At 37.3% G+C, this 16035-nt stretch overlaps 3 protein-coding genes across 6 annotated transcripts in view; 1 reads left to right on the forward strand and 2 right to left on the reverse strand.

Moving 5' to 3' along the window:
- LOC122823610 (potassium voltage-gated channel subfamily A member 1-like) lies at positions 1–7710 on the forward strand. Its single transcript, XM_044103408.1, has 3 exons — positions 1–137; positions 605–1341; positions 5919–7710. The coding sequence occupies exons 2-3, from the start codon at positions 670–672 to the stop codon at positions 6810–6812; spliced, it is 1566 nt and encodes a 521-aa protein (XP_043959343.1). The 5' UTR covers positions 1–137; positions 605–669; the 3' UTR covers positions 6813–7710.
- A 2530-nt stretch (positions 7711–10240) lies between these two features.
- fgf21 (fibroblast growth factor 21) lies at positions 10241–13155 on the reverse strand. Its single transcript, XM_044103409.1, has 4 exons — positions 11888–13155; positions 11509–11586; positions 10620–10723; positions 10241–10519 (listed from the first exon to the last, which is right to left on the reverse strand). Exons 1-4 carry the CDS (start codon positions 12036–12038, stop codon positions 10241–10243), a joined length of 612 nt encoding a protein of 203 aa, XP_043959344.1. The 5' UTR covers positions 12039–13155.
- A 2017-nt stretch (positions 13156–15172) lies between these two features.
- The window catches only part of LOC122823612 (liprin-alpha-3-like), a 33510-nt gene continuing 32647 nt past the window's right edge, over positions 15173–16035 (reverse strand). For all 4 annotated transcript variants that reach the window (XM_044103413.1, XM_044103414.1, XM_044103410.1 and 1 more), the window contains one exon: positions 15173–15836. The gene's annotated coding sequence lies outside the window, so the exon portion shown is untranslated. The remainder of the gene's footprint in view (positions 15837–16035) is intronic.

Below are 16035 nucleotides of genomic sequence, written 5' to 3' on the forward strand. Positions count from 1 at the left end.
GGCCAAAGGAAGGATTCTGTTTGTGTCACACACATAATGGCAGGCGAAAAGACAGACTACCTGGTGAGCAGCAGGAGGCGAACAATGTGAATCCTCCTCCTCCAGTTGGTGTCTTTCGGCAGCTCGCTTTCCAAATAGTGAGTAGACTTTCTTCTCACACTACCTCTACAGACACACAAAATCTTAAAAAGTTTTTTTTTATCTCGTTTCTAGTGCAGTATGTCATTACACATTAAATAACACAAAACTATCTTACAAGTAACTTTTCAGCAAGATGTGATGTGAAATAATCTGCCAGTGGAACCAGTACGTTGTCAATATTAAGGAATTATTGACCTAAAACAAGCTCCTGTATCTTGCTGAAAAGTTACTTGTAAGTTTTGTCTTATTTAAAATGTACGAATATATTAGCATTAGAAATTACAGACCAAAAATACTTGGCAAGATTTTGTGTTTTTGCAGTGAACATACTTTTGCTTGCCCTTTTTCTTTAAAACTAAACAAAGTCAGTTGAGCGCAATAAAACTTATCAGGTCCAGTAGCTAACAAACTTTGTTGTCATCTGTGACTCCCGTTGCTGGACTCGTCCCTCTGGTTTAAACAGAGTCCGCCTTCAGGTCCAGTTGTTCTACAAAGTCTCAGGTGGGAGGTTAATCTGATCTCTGAGGGATGGATAGTGGAGATCCAGAGGCATTCGAAGAAGGAGACAGAGGAAGTGAGGAGAACACGGAAAAGGACAAACATCTGAAGAACCAACTCAACACCGAGGAGAAGGGACAGAAGGAGAACAAAGGGGATGAGAACGAGAAGAAGAAAGAGCGGCGGCGTTCCGGGGCTCTGTGGAGGAGCGGATGGGCTCTGAGTGAAAGACTGGCCATCAACGTTTCAGGAATGCGCTACGAAACCCAGCTTCGCACCTTAGCCCAGTTCCCCAACTCCATGCTTGGGGATCCCAGGCGGAGAGCCCGGTACTTTGACCCGCTTCGCAACGAGCTCTTCCTGGACCGTAACCGCGCCTGCTTCGATGCCATCCTGTACTTCTACCAGTCCGGGGGGCGGCTCCGCAGGCCCGCCAACATCCCCCTGGACATCTTCATGGACGAGCTGATGTTTTACGAGCTCGGAGAGGACATCGTGAACCGCTTCAAGGAGGACGAGGGTTTCCCTAAAGAGGAAGAGCGGCCCCTGCCGTCCAATGAGGTCCAGCGAAAACTGTGGATGTTGTTTGAGCACCCTGAATCCTCGTCTGGGGCCCGTATTATTGCCATCATCAGTGTGATGGTGATAGTGCTGTCCATTCTCATCTTCTGCCTGGAAACGCTGCCTGACTTCAAGAAAGAGGTTGGGAACATAATGTTCTACCCCAGTGGGCCCTTACCCTGCTGCTCAGGGCCCCACTGTCCTGCATGGTTCCAGTTCAGCTCCACTCAATCACATTTATTCCATCAAGCACAGAACATTAAACAATGTCACATGCTACATAACCCCAACCCCTAACACAGCAAACACTGTTTTGTACATAGGTTTTCTAACCACGGGCTAATTTGCAAACCCAGTCATTGGTTGGACCAAAGCCTGTCACAATAATCAATAAATGAATTAAATTAAAACAAACTCAGTTATTTTCATTGGTACAATTTATCGTTTATCTTTTTTTTTCTCTCCTACCAAAAACTGGATGATAAAAGTCTTCAGTTTGGTCCTTTGGTCTCAACCAACTCTTATTTTGAAGGACAATTTTATTTATAAAAACTTTATTTGTTGTTTTGTTTACTTATTTTGGATATCTAAAATGTCTTCCAGTTCCAATGTTAAATGTTCATTAGAATTTAAAATTTACTGATTTTTTATAACGTATTCTTGCATTATTATTTTTGCCATTACAGTTATATCACTTAAAAATAGTCTGAAAACAACAATATTATCGATTATCGCAATAACTTCTAATTTATCGTCCAGCAAAATGTATTATTGTGACAGGCTTAGTTGGACCTTTATTAAAAGACGGCACAATTAAAATTTATTTTATTTTAATTGCCCACACACACACTGAATTGTTTCCCCACTCCTGCACAGGTGATTTAAATGTCTGGATTGTCTCCTTATAATACTGATTATAAAAAACATGTTGTTGTTTTTTACATTTTTGTTAAAACTATCAATATGTTGTGACTATAATATATGGGAGTGTTTCCAGTAAGCAAATTCATTTTCATAATTCCAATTTAAGCATTTATGCAGTCAATGGGAATGCAGTTACTCATTCATTTAAGGCAGGGTGGCAGCAGCAGTGAAACACCTACAACATGCAGACGACCCTGAGGACACCATGTGTCCGAAAAAGATTGCTGCTAAAGGTGCACAGATTTATCAGCACCAATTTCCTTCATTTTGGGAGACTGGTGATCGGCCAGTACTTGTACATGAAGCCGATCTTATCCACTGATCTCATCAACCTCAGCAAATGTCCAAAAATCAGCCACTGTCCTCTTCTGCTCTGCAGCGACCAACCCTCCAGGTCATGTCTGCATGTTTGCCGTTGTTTCCAACTCAGCAACTTTCTTGCTATATTTAGCAACATTTCAGGAAAAAAAAAACAAAAAAAAAACTGGAATCGTCCTAAATCCAAATCAGCAGGTCAGTCTTTTTAAATACGGGTAATCAGCAAGTGACCAGAAAACGGCACCACCAATTAGAATACAGGCTTTCTCTTGGTTTTTAGTACATTTCTAGATTTAGGTGGTTCAAAATTGATCTATTCTAAGTAATGAAGTTAACATGGGTTACACATTCAGGACAGGAAAGAATAAGAAACTCCAGCAAGGGAGTAAAGTCACTTACCCAGTCATAGTAATTATTCATAATAAGATTGTTGAGAAATATGTTGAAGAGAAGAACCTCCAACATTTAGATATAACAAAAAAAATATTTTTTTATTATTTTTTTGGTTTCAGGTAAGTTAGCCATTCGGATCTACATTTAGTACTGGCACACTGACATGTTTCCCTTCTTACTATTTTGCATGTGAGGTTGTTCAGGGCGCGGAAAAGAGGACATTGTTTAAAAATTAACTTCTTTATTAGGAAATTTTTTCGGACAATTCATCTCAATAAATATCTAAATATGTTAGGAAATAACCTGAAATATGTTAGTTTAGGTACATGGTTTGCTAAGAGGAATGAAATGAAAGGTGGAGGAACCAAAACACAATGCAGAGAAATGAAATGAAATTTAATTTACTAAAAAAAAGGAACCAAAGAAACCATAATTCTGCCTATATTATTAAACCATATTATTGCCTATATTACTTTCAGAGAAAATACCCAGTTATCTGGTCACAGCATTTTATTTTACACACTATTGTTGCTGACTCTGGTTTTATGAAATATGACAGATTTTGAGTCTTTCTCAGTCCAAACTTTTATCTCCAGCTGGTAGATATTATTTATCTTTTACAGTAAAATATAAGATTGTAATCTGTCTTAAATCATTGGTTTTCACAGTGGGTAGAAATGATACGTCCCGCCGCTGACGGCTACTGTTTGTACCTAAAAAAAAAAGGTCAACTGGAAGAAAACCAGACCTACAAATAGCTGTTTTTTTATCTAAACATTATAATAGATTAGTAAGACCTTAATATAACAAACTATCCTCCCTAATTCTGCCAACCATAACCCTATAGGTTTAGTCATTTATGTTAAAACAAATGTAATCTTTTGATTTTTGGTTTTATTTGCCTGAATCCCATTTTTTGCAACCACATCTGTCTCCAAACAGTTGCTGGTAGCACCCAGGAGTATTTTTTTAGGAAATTCTCTCTTTAGATAACTCCTAAAGGACTTATTTATTAACATGTCCAGGTTTTAATATTTATAGCAGTGGCGTCTGAGCCAAATAAACCTTCGCAGCCAAATGTTGCACATTTTACAGCCTTCATCAAATCATCAGGGTATAGAGTTTTCAAACGGAATATGCTTAACTATTTGGGTCGAAGGAAACATGATACCATGTGAGGCAGGTGTTCAGGTAAACACTCTCCTGGAGAGTGCCAGAGTGTGCTTGAAGGGAAAATACTGGCACTGGAAGCTTTTGGCCAATATTCCTGGATGCAGACCAGAGAAACACTGCAGGAAGCTTAGGGTGTGATTATTTTAGCAGGCTGTTAAATCTGATATGGATTCAGGAAGGGTACACCGAGTGTCACTTGGGAACTAGAATACAGACAGAGCGAAGGGACGTTAGGTGTGTTAATGAAAGGTCACAAATGACCTTACACATGAGCAAGGGTGAGAGCCAAAGCTCGCCGATGGCTTGGAACCAATGATTTAAAGGTCTTGCAGGATGGGCAGGATACACTGGGTCATGTTAACACATTCCTCCAGCAGTGTTGTGCTGCGCCAGACTGGCGTTGCTGCCAGGAAACTACAGTAACTTTCTCCTGTCCAAGTCAGAACGCCCACTGTTCACTAGCAGTGTTAAACAGGGAGATGGGAAGGTGCAGATGGATGAGGAAGACACTCGTGTTTCTCCTTAGGGATCTTAAAGGGGTTATATTTAGTATTAGGAGAACCCATGGAGCGGATCAACACTTACTGCGTTAGTAATAAACACTGTCACCAACCTGCTACTGAAAGTCACCATCAATACTCCCTCTTCATTTAAGCTTCTCTCAATCTATATATATATATATATATATATATATATATATATATATATATATATATATATATATATATATATATGTATGTATATGCTGCACACGTCATTACAACATACAAAGCATATTGTTCTATATTCAGGTCGTTCATCACCGTACTTCTGACTGGACATGTTCCCAGTGTCATATCATCCTGCGAAGAAATATGATGATAAATGACTCGACAGATGGAACAACAGGTGGTCTGAGGAAGAGTTCACAAAGTGCCAAATGTAAAAGACGTTTCGCATGCTGCCTTAAAGGGCAATAACAGTAAATATCAATGTAGCTTATTAGAAATTTGTCGATGAACTGTGAATATTTTTGATGATAGATGTGTATTCACTGAGTATTCTGTGCTTTAGGCTAACAATGGACCCTGAAAACCTTTTATTAGTTAGCCTAGCTTAGCATAAACATTCCTAGTAGTGTTTCTACTGATGTCATCAAATTCCAAAAGCTACACATTGCGGCCATGTTGGAGATACTCATGGTGATTAGTAAAGCAGTTTTAAACAAACTTCTGATATTTTCTTTAATATTTTAAAGATGTTTTAGGCCATGAAAGCACCAGACTGGCTAACAAGTACCAAGACTCTCTGAGAAAACGAAGAAGCAGCAGTGAGCAAACGAGAACATATTTTGGTTTTGATGAATTATAAATCACATTCTAATGAGAAAGTTTCCCCGCTCCTGAATTGAAAATATTTCCTTAACTGTAGGAAGAAAACAGCTGGTGCGACTGTGCAAAAAAAAAACCCAGATTGACCCAGCAGGGCTTACAAGAGATATATCCATTTAAAAAGGTTCAAGGAATACAATCTTATCAATGAACACATAACCTATCTGACACAATATCCACCCAGCACTAACCCCTTTCCTCCTACCGCTGAAAGTTTTAATGTAGCTTAACTAGCTACATACATCTTCATATAGATATAAATGTTTTTCATGATCAGAACAATTTCAGCTGCAGGAGTATGTTATTATTTTTACCTTACTTGTTAACATTGGACTTAGCTTGTTTTAGTTTTTCTATACTACCAAAATGACATAAAATGAAAACATTGCATTGTTTAATTTCTGGAGCAAAACTCTTTATACATTTTAACGTTTCTAATTTAATACCAATTAAAAGGATTTATATTTTGTTATTGTGCACTTGTTTAGTTTACCAAAATGTTTCAAACTTTTGCTGTATTTCCTGTCTGTTCCTCTTTAGGAACACCACTCCCATGGTAGGAACTCTTCAGAGAACATGCCTCCTCCTCCAAGCATTTTCAGCGACCCCTTCTTCATAGTGGAAACTTTGTGCATATGCTGGTTTTCTTTTGAGCTCATCATGCGATTTTCAAGCGCTCCTAGCAAGATCCACTTCTTTAAGGATGTCATGAACATCATTGATTTCAGCGCCATCCTTCCTTACTTTGTCACCCTGGGAACAGAGCTGGCCAAAGACGATGACTCGTCTCCGACCACATCCTTGGCCATCATCAGAGTCATCCGGTTGGTGAGGGTCTTCAGAATTTTCAAGCTGTCTCGGCATTCCAAGGGCCTTCAGATCCTCGGTCAGACGCTACGGGCAAGCATGCGTGAGCTCGGCCTGCTCATCTTCTTCCTGTTTATTGGGGTCATCATCTTCTCCAGCGCCGTCTACTTTGCGGAAGCTGACCACCACACCACGGATTTTGTCAGCATACCGCATGGCTTTTGGTGGGCAGTTGTCACCATGACCACCGTGGGCTACGGTGACATGTACCCTGCGACTGTTTGGGGTAAAATGGTTGGCTCCATGTGCGCCATTGCTGGTGTTCTGACCATCTCTCTGCCTGTGCCCGTCATTGTGTCCAACTTCAGCTACTTCTACCACCGAGAGACTGAATGTGAAAATCAAGCTGAGTACAATCATGTGCAGACATCCCTGTGGGAGGATGAGGAGCCTGAAGGAGAGGAAACTGAGGATGGGGATAGGTATCAAGATCCAGAATCTTATCCCACTGAAGGAATCTGCAACCCTCTCAACGGGACTTTACTTGGCGGACTATGTACTGGCCAGATGGCAGAGTACACAGGAGGTAACATGTATCTGAGAGAACCACTAGTTACACAAGTTTAGAGAGAGACGGGATTCAAAGACACAAAAAGTGTAAGTAAATAAGCTAATTCTTGCAACAAAAGTGAAAAAATTGGAGGAACTCCAAAGGGACGCTTTTAAATTCTCACCTTGAGTAAGACAATCAAGGTTATACCTCCTGAAAATGTTGTATTGGTTCTACTTCCTCGCTTAATCGTCCTTTTCAGCAACACAAGTCAGCTAAATATAACAGCAGATAAGCCTTTTTCACAGAACAGCTCAAACTACCAACAGCTTTCTATTCTCAGGGTAACGGTATAAAAATAACTCCTGCTAACATGTAGCAATGCTTCCAGCTTGGGATGAAAATGACTTTCAGAAAGTATGTGCCTTGAAACTATGACGTCTTAGTTATTTTTGCCTTAAAGGTTGAAGTGCAAGCGAGACAGATGATTGCTACGTCACAACAGAGCTCAGCCAAACGGCAGTAAAGCTGCCTCCGTAGAAAGACTGGGATCTGTCCTGATCCGACTTCACATTCTCAACACTCTTGTGAAAAGTCTACAAAGGCTCCATTTGTCTGTTTGTTTTAATTACATGCTCTCTTTGTTATGTTATGGCAGTAATACTCTTAATTTATGCTTTATTGCTCAGTGCTTTTGTCAAGGATACTATTTTACTAATTTTCATGAAAGCTACTTTAATCTGTAGGCAGTAAAAATACATGTTTAGAAATTAAATGGGTTAACAAATATAATATCCACCAAGTGATAATTGTATTTTTTTATTTTATGATAAAATAAAAATGAAAAAAATATCTTTAGGCTGCCATATCAGACCTTGTGTTTCATGTTTGACTTGCTGAGAGAAGTCTTGATAACTGCCAAATAGTTGTCATCCGATAATGGTCTAGTAATGTTCCTCTGTCTCAATAAAACTCTTCAGATTTTCCACTACATCACAGTGGAGACTAACAGAAGATATGCATACTAAGGCAATCCTTCTACAATAAACCACTTTGGTAATTGGCTTCAGCTTGTCCGTTTAACAACCAGTAAAGTCCGAACTGACGAAATGAAATGAGGTTTTTGGTGGATAAAATCCAGATCTCTGCTTACAAAAGATGAGGAAGTGACAAAAACATGACGTCAATGTGATTTCCCACATTACAGCAAAACATTTTTAAAGGCATGGGAAGAAATGATAACTTCTAAAGATTTTATGTTAGTTTGATCATACCAGTAGGTCTATGATATCAACAATACATTTTTGTTTTAGTTTTCCAAACATAATTTAGATTTGTCTGGTAGCAGCGGAGTGACTAACTTTATCAATATTGTTATTGAGCTCTGATAACAGTGTGAAATAAGCCTTATAGGAGTCCACAATTAGTTGTAACCATAGATTTTATTTGAGAAATATTTATTTTAGATTCAAAAACAATACAGTAAAAATAGTGTAGGCTGTTTAGTTTTTCTAGATTTAAAGAAAAATATTGTCATATGCTGAAATACGGACGTCGCCATGTTGTTTACACTGCAATGCATTCTGGTTACATGACATGCTAGGTCCCGTAGTGTTAGCTAACCGGTCCAGTCAACTTTCGGCCTTTTCAGTCTGAACCGGAGCGGGTTGAAATCGATGTCAATGTAGAAATCACAAGCGGCAATGAAGATGAGGAGAACCTAACGAAATAAGAGGAAAAAGTTACCCGAAGAAGCTGATGTCTGTGCTACTGCTAACTTCAACTTCATAACTGAAACAATGAAAGACACGAACCTCTAAGCGGACCGTGTGATCCGGTAAGTAGTTCATGTGCTCTGCGCGGTCCGGGAACATCTTTTTAGGGTCTAATTTATTGCCTGGTGTCGGTCCATGATTTCACATTCGGTACTATGGTAATAGCTTTGTTATTTATTTAAAAGAGCTTTCTCTATACCATCGTCTTTCGCTCGTTAGCCGGGTGCGGACTTGGGGGCTGGCTTTACACCGCGCTTTGTGGCTAGAAAATGTCTGCATGTCATTTCGTTTAAGCTTATGAGGGTAAGGCTCTTTTATCAATTTTGCTTACGACTTAAAGGCTTCTAGAGAGAAATGCTGAAAGCGAAAAGGCTTAGGAAGTTGTATTTTTCACGGCTGTTCTTCTTCTTGAATTTTATTAGGGTTGGAAAAACCGTTAAGTAGCATTACCGCCACCTACTGGTGGATGTGGTTAATTTCTTCGGCTCTTTCTCAGTGCTCTTATTTTCATTCACGCTGTTTTTGTTATAAAATTACTGCCAATAAAATGGCTACCTCCATGCGTGACAAATACAACAAAATATCTAAAAAAAAAAGTTAAGTAATTTTGAGTTGTATGTATCACAAACAGCAATTTTTAAGTTAATGGTAAAATTACAACCCACTTATGTAAACATGTTCAACTAATTGTGGATCCCTCTAAAGTATATTGATCTTTTTTGCAGTGCCTCCCACACAAAATAGAAAAATCTAACTTTTAATTTGAGTAGGCTTCATTTATTCAGAAAGGAATACATGATGAGAGAGGATTGTTTTCAACAAAATCACATTTGCTTTGATTATTGACATTTTTACAACTGGTGAACCATCTCTGTGTTAATTTAGCCCATATTGTGGATAATTGATATGCTGACTGACCAGCTATATATATTTTATTGTAAATATAAATGTTATTATTATTATTATTATTTAGCTTTTTTAAAATGGCAGCATAGAGGGAGTTGTAGTTGAAGTAGTATAACCACTTCTGGCATCATTCAAAACAAAAAGACAATATATGCATAAATTCATGGTAAAAGTAATGACAAAACAGGCTAAAACTCTGTCAGTTTAAATAATGTAGAAAAAAAGTAGGTATGTCTTTGTGATTACTGTAAAAAAAAAAAAAAACAGAAACATAACTCAAGATGTCCAGAGATTTGAATCAGATTTTATTTTATTTTATTTTTAACAATCTCATGAATTACAATTTAATTTAGAAATTTTGTCGTTAAGATTTTTTCCTCTTTCGTAAATCACAAATCCAACAGAAATTAGCAAAATAAAATAAAAATCTAACTTTTGCGCTCATTATTAGTTTCTTCCACTAGAGGGCGACCTGCTCTCACGTAGGCATTTTTCCACTGTTGCGCAAGAAGGTGCTGAGCACTGCTCTGCATTAGAAATACCAAAAAGAAAAAAAAATGGAATTACACAAATACAATTGTGCAATTCCAGGATTTCCTTAGCTGGAAAAGAAATCAGAATTATTCATTTTTCCTCTAAAGATCTGAGCAATTCCCAGAATTAATAAAAATTTAAATAAGCTTTAAATAAGACACCAAAATAAATAAATAACTTAGGTCAGTATTAATTATATTTAAGGAAAAACAATAATAATAAATTAGAAGACAATCGCTTATCAGAGTTTCAAAACCCAAACAGTTCTGGTTTCTTTGTGGTTCTGTGTTTTAGTCCACGAACAGCTGAGGACTAACCACTACGTTCTGTCCCATCCCGAGAAGGTCATCCGAGTCCAGGTTGAAGTCCCTCTGAGTTTTTGTTGATTCTTCTGAAACCGTTAAAGTATTCCTGAGAGGTAAAAATCTTGTGAAAGGAACGGAGTGTCGATCTGGAGAGTTTCTGGATGCCAGTGATAAAGGAACGCCATGTTGTGAGTTCAGGAAACGGGTGTAGCCATCAGCCAGCAGCAGCTCCCTGAAGGAGCAGTCAGCCTCGTCATAGGCTGTCTGAAATGAGCGGAAACCGTTAAAAGTTTCTTAACCAGACAAGGAAAAATAAGAATAAAGAATCAAAAGTTAATTGTTCTTGAACTTTCCTCTATCGTACCTGTCCTCTTAGACTCCCGGAGTCGTCCATGCAGAGAAACAGGGACGATGTCTGCCCCTTTATGACCACATGACCCGGTTTAATAGACTTTATCTGCAACACACCTGGACAAACAAACAGGTTCAGTTTTCAGGCCCTCATATTATCAGTTCATCTTCTGAAAATGCTATTTTTACAGCTCAGATTTTTCTTCAACTTCTGTTATACCCTTAATGACACACTTGAATCCTCTTCCAATTTTTATGTACTTTAATCAAGTTTTCCCATTTTCAAGAGTGACCAAGAGAAAGGAGCCTCTGTTATGTCATACACTTCAGAAACACATGATCTTACCAACAGTAACTATTCAACAAGAAATAGGAGTCAATAAATCATAAATATTGATTTAAAAAAATACTATTTCCACTCTGGAGGATTTTTTAAACTTATAATTTTGGAAAAATGTACTTTTATGAGTGAAAAAGTCTGCACTTTTTTTTTTTATCAATATTTAAAAATTGGTTTAAAACAAGCTGCCATGTCCTGCTGAAAAGTTACTTGTAAATTAGTTTAGTTTTATTTCAAATGTCCTAAAACATTTTCACTTGAAACTCGACCAAAACACGTTTTTTACAGTGTAGAAGAAACAGAAAGTCTTGGATTCCTGAATTAAAGTCCCTAAACAATCTGATCAACTCTAAAAAGTGAAGCATTATTTCAACAAATATTTCATTCCAGTTTGGTTGGAAACAATTCTTAGTTGTTTTTATCAATAAAATACATATATTCAAATTAAAGATCAAATTTTAAGGAAAATTAACAATGTGAGATGAAAAAATGTGCTGGTTTCTGTATTTGCACATCATATGTTTTTACATATTGTTTATGTTTTAATCACTCAGTTACTCACTATCAGGACTCTGAGCATCACTTCCAGTCACTCTCCCATCCAGATGTATCTCCACATACAAACCCCGTCTGTGATTTTCTGCAGCAGAATTAAAATGAATGAACTCTTAAGTTTTTTTATTTAATTCACTTAAATATGAACAGTTTATGTCACAGATAAAAGAAATCATGAGTGAAAAGGATCAAAAAGACGTTATCATATAATTTAAATATCTTATAAATGCAGAAAGAGATTTAAATTGTTTTATCTCACTGTCCAGATTCACACCTTTAATTGAAATCCATCTTTCCATCCACAAAATGTTTGAAAATCTCAGTTCCTTTTATTAAATCCCAGATTCTCCTTCCTGCTCTGAATGAAACTAAAATTCGGTACATACCTGTGTAGAGATGCACCTCTCTGAGCTGATTCCTGAAGGCGAGGATTGGGTTGGATTCTGGGATGTAAAACGACCACGAAAAGCGAAGAGAGAGGGTTAAGAAAAGGAAAGGGAACGGGCAGGAAGGGCGCTTAACTGGAAACAAAAACATTTTGACGAAGGAATAAAAGGGAATGTAAAATAAAATAAATCCAAAATAAACAATAACAATAAATAGCTAGTGGGAAAAAAATCCAAAATAAATAATAAATATGAAATTCTTGACTCTGTGTGAGCAGTTTCTGGATTAAAGGAAGTTTGGTGCTTTTATAAAGGAGTTAGGAGAAGGAGGTCCAACTTCACAAGAGTGTGTGAGTCAGACATTAAACTGCTTAAACTGGAATCCAGGGAACACCTGGACCAGTGTTCCCATAATGAGGTTTAAACACTTTTTACAAATCCATTCTGTTGCACAACACGATTATCAAAAAACGAAACATCAAAAAAGTCTTGAAATTAAACGTTTCGCCACATTCCAGCGATGCAGTAGTCAGTGTTTATATGAGATGTTCTGCATGTTACCTCAACACACAGCAACGCAGCTGAAGCGGCTCTAACTCACACCAGTGATGAAGATCCTTTTGTCACGTTCACAACATTTACTGTAACCTCGCGTGCCTTCCCCTGCAGTCCTCCGCTCGGAAAATAAACACATTTCCAAACGTGAGAAGGAAGATGCAGCGCTGACACGTCTCCCTGCGTCACGCGCCGCAGCAGAATGTGGCCAGTGATTCTGCCAGGAAGTGACGTCGGCCGTGTTTTGGACTTTATGGTGTTTATTCTGTTTGATGTATGAGTGTTTGAGAGAGAAAGAGAAGGAAGGAGTGGGTTGAAACTGATTTCCAAGCAGGGGAAGTGTTTACAGGAGCGCAGCTGTGCAGACACCAGAGAGACGCTGAACGTCAGGCTGTAAACTCGCCGCCTGGCATCGACCGAAAACCCAGATCACAGCAGACTGACTCCAGATATTGTGACAAGTGATGTTTGCAATGTAAAGGTAATCTATTGTCACATTTTAGAGAAAGAAATATAAAAATATATGAAAGATGAATCACTGTCAGCATTTTTACACTGTAAAACATTTGAGCCTACATTTAGTTGTCTACGATCTACTCTTTAAGTCTAATAAATTTAGTTAGTTTTAGTTTTTGAACCTAAATGTTTGAGTCTGTGAAAGTTGTGTTAACTTTTTATTAAGAGTTGAATAAACAGAGTTTTTAGGTTAACACTTAAAAAACTGAAAGAAGAAAGACAGGAGTGGGAACTATTTCCCAGAATGCTTAGCGGCGTGTTTTTGTATCCTGAGATGAAGAGCGTTACTTTGATGTGACTCTGGTGTTATTAAGGCAAATGTTTATTTTAATGCAGCTGACAGTTTGCAAAGCTTGAGGATAATGTCCTGATCACACTGAATGTTTCTGAGCTCAATTCATTCAGATGTTCAATAAAATTCATCATCAGATCAGAAATTTGGTTCATGTGATTTGAAACAAGAATTTAATTTATTCTACACCAAAAAACTTGATATTGTGACTAAAATAATAGAGAAATTTGTCTCTTTAACTGGGTGAGGGCAGTCTTTTTTCTTGCATTTTGTGAAATAATTATTTGGTTTAAATTGCAGCATTAAGTTAAAACTCTCAATTCAAGATTAATGAACTTAAAAAACAATGTTTAGACAACTTGTCTCTAGTTAAATCAACTTCATGAACTTTAATTTCTGAGTAAAAACCAAAACTATTTTCTTATTGACTTAAATTGCATTTTCAAGGCAGCATTTTGATTTTCATTTTCAAGTTAAACCACCTTCAAATGTTTTACAGTGCATTGATTTGTATTTTCAAGCAAATAACAGAAACTTAAAAAGGAGTTTTCTGCAACAAAAGAGCCTTTAGAGTCATTAAACAGGAAGGTGCTACCATATATGGACGATGAAGTAATATCTGTGATTACATTTTTAAGAAATCCCTCACCAAATTCTCAGAAAAATCATTTGTAGCAAAGATACATAAAGTGGATGAGTGGCTTCATAAATGTGCATTTTGCTGTAAAGACAATCTGAACAGGAAACAGATGAGCTCTGTGGACGTAAAGAGGTGAAGATGAAAATGGTTTATTTCTCACTCATAAAAAGAGTGAGAAAGAGGATTCAAGTGTGAAACAGATTAGATGTTGTGCTTTTAAATGCCTCCACTTGGTGCTGGTTTGTTAGGTCTAATTTCTCCTGAGTTTACTGTTAGAAAAAGTCTTGCTGTATTCAGTTGTTGATGCCATTTTACTGGTTCAGTCCTTCGTCTTCAATTTGTTAAAAAACTCCCACAGCATCACAGACCCTCCACCGTACTTTAAGATGTTCATATGTATTCAAACAGGACTGGATGAGAGGCCATGTTTATCTCACCAGAAATAAGCTAACAGTCTAACTCCACAACGTTGGCATGCAGAGTTTCCTGCTGGGAAAAATTGAACAAAACCTATTTTTCAGTAAGAAACACTCCAGATGCATCATCTTTTCTTTTCTTTTTTTTTGTACAGTGGAAACGCCATCAGATGGAATATCTGGTGTAAATTCAAATCAAACAAGTATTTATTATTTGCAGATTGTTTGAAGTTTAAGCTTGAATTATTCTGAATTAATGTCTTTTGAGCTTCAATAATAATAATAATGTAATTCACATTACATCTGTTTTTGTCATAAGCAGACTGACGTGATACATTTCTACAGAGAAATCAGAGTTCAGTTTGCCTTCTCAGATTAAATTAATATTTGATTTTTGCCCAGTTTTCATAAATCTCTGTGCAGCTGTAGATTCAAGATGTGTAAAAATTAAAAATAAAACATCTTCAGACATTATAAGGCAAAAACTCCAATCTGCCACATTACAGGTATGTTTTTTTTAATTACAGCTTTTACAATCATTTTCATTATTGTCATCATATTATGTCACTACTCTCCAGTAATATGAATTTAAATCATAACACAATGTGGGTTTTTTTCTTCTCCAAAATGTACACATACAAGTAGCATATCTTAAATGTCCATAGTTTAAAACATATTTCCTTTTTATCAACCGCAAAATGAAATTACAGTCAGCCTTAAAACTGAGTATGAAATGAACGTACGGTTTAATACACACACATACGAACTGTACATACATACATACAATAGCAGTTATCATAAAAATGATAAAAATAAAATACACACGTTTTACAAAGTCCTGACCCGAGCTTCCACATCTTTAGATGACTGATATCATGAAGTTCACTCTGAAATGACAGATTTTGGCATGCATATTAACACAAATGCTCCCTACCTAAACTGTTCATGTTTTAAATCCCGGTTGGATCAGGAGTTTCTCATAAAGCACTTTTCCCAGCTCTCTCATCATTGGTCCTGTTCACATTTGTGCATCTCAGTTCCTCTATGGCTTCAGAACACACACACACACACACACACACACACACACACACGTCAGTTCTGCGTCGGAGTGTTTTCTCCTTTCAGAGTCTGATCATCTGAAAATATATCGACCGTTTCACTCGATCTGAACAGGAATGCATTTCTTAAATTGTAAATTCGTTGTGTCAATATTGCCGTCTCACGCTCAGAAAAAGAAGATGAATCCACAACAGGCGATGGTCACTTTCTACAGACCACTTTCTACAGATTCAAACATCATCATCATGCCACAACTATGGAGAGGAAGAGACAGAAAGAGAGAGAGAAACTGGTGGATAAATGGACATTCACTCGTTATTTCGTCATTTTTTTCAGAAATCGTTCACACTGTCTGATTATTTCGGGACATGATGTCACTCGTCTTCTGGTGTCCGTTTTTGCTTTTGCTCTTCGGTATTTTTTCTTAAAAAATGTGGGGGGGTTTTCTTTCGGTTGGAGTAGAAGAGGGTTCTAAAGAAGAAGAGGAATAAAAAAAAACATTTGTGTTATTACACTGGTAATTACAGAGCCAGGAAACTGTCTGGGGCTTTTCAACTGTTTTGGAGTCATTTTGATGAGCTGAATCCAACAGTCATCTTGGTTTTTGCTCAATCAGGTCAACTTTCTGAGTTATGGACATGAGCATCAAAATGCAGGACCTGTTCTCACA

The sequence above is a fragment of the Gambusia affinis genome, linkage group LG20, assembly GCF_019740435.1.
Source record: "Gambusia affinis linkage group LG20, SWU_Gaff_1.0, whole genome shotgun sequence".
In the NCBI taxonomy this organism is placed as follows: domain Eukaryota; kingdom Metazoa; phylum Chordata; class Actinopteri; order Cyprinodontiformes; family Poeciliidae; genus Gambusia; species Gambusia affinis.

What these genes read in the sequence shown, in the direction of transcription:
- LOC122823610 (XM_044103408.1), top strand. Translation starts at nt 670, where the DNA reads ATGGATAGTGGAGATCCAGAGGCATTCGAAGAAGGAGACAGAGGAAGT. An exon ending in TGCCTGACTTCAAGAAAGAG is followed by an intron (nt 1,342 to 5,918) that starts GTTGGGAACATA and finishes GTTCCTCTTTAG; the next exon opens with GAACACCACTCCCATGGTAG.
- fgf21 (XM_044103409.1), bottom strand. Translation starts at nt 12,038, where the DNA reads ATGTTTTTGTTTCCAGTTAAGCGCCCTTCCTGCCCGTTCCCTTTCCTT. An exon ending in TGATGCTCAGAGTCCTGATA is followed by an intron (nt 10,724 to 11,508) that starts GTGAGTAACTGA and finishes TTGTTTGTCCAG; the next exon opens with GTGTGTTGCAGATAAAGTCT. An exon ending in CCGGGAGTCTAAGAGGACAG is followed by an intron (nt 10,520 to 10,619) that starts GTACGATAGAGG and finishes CGCTCATTTCAG; the next exon opens with ACAGCCTATGACGAGGCTGA.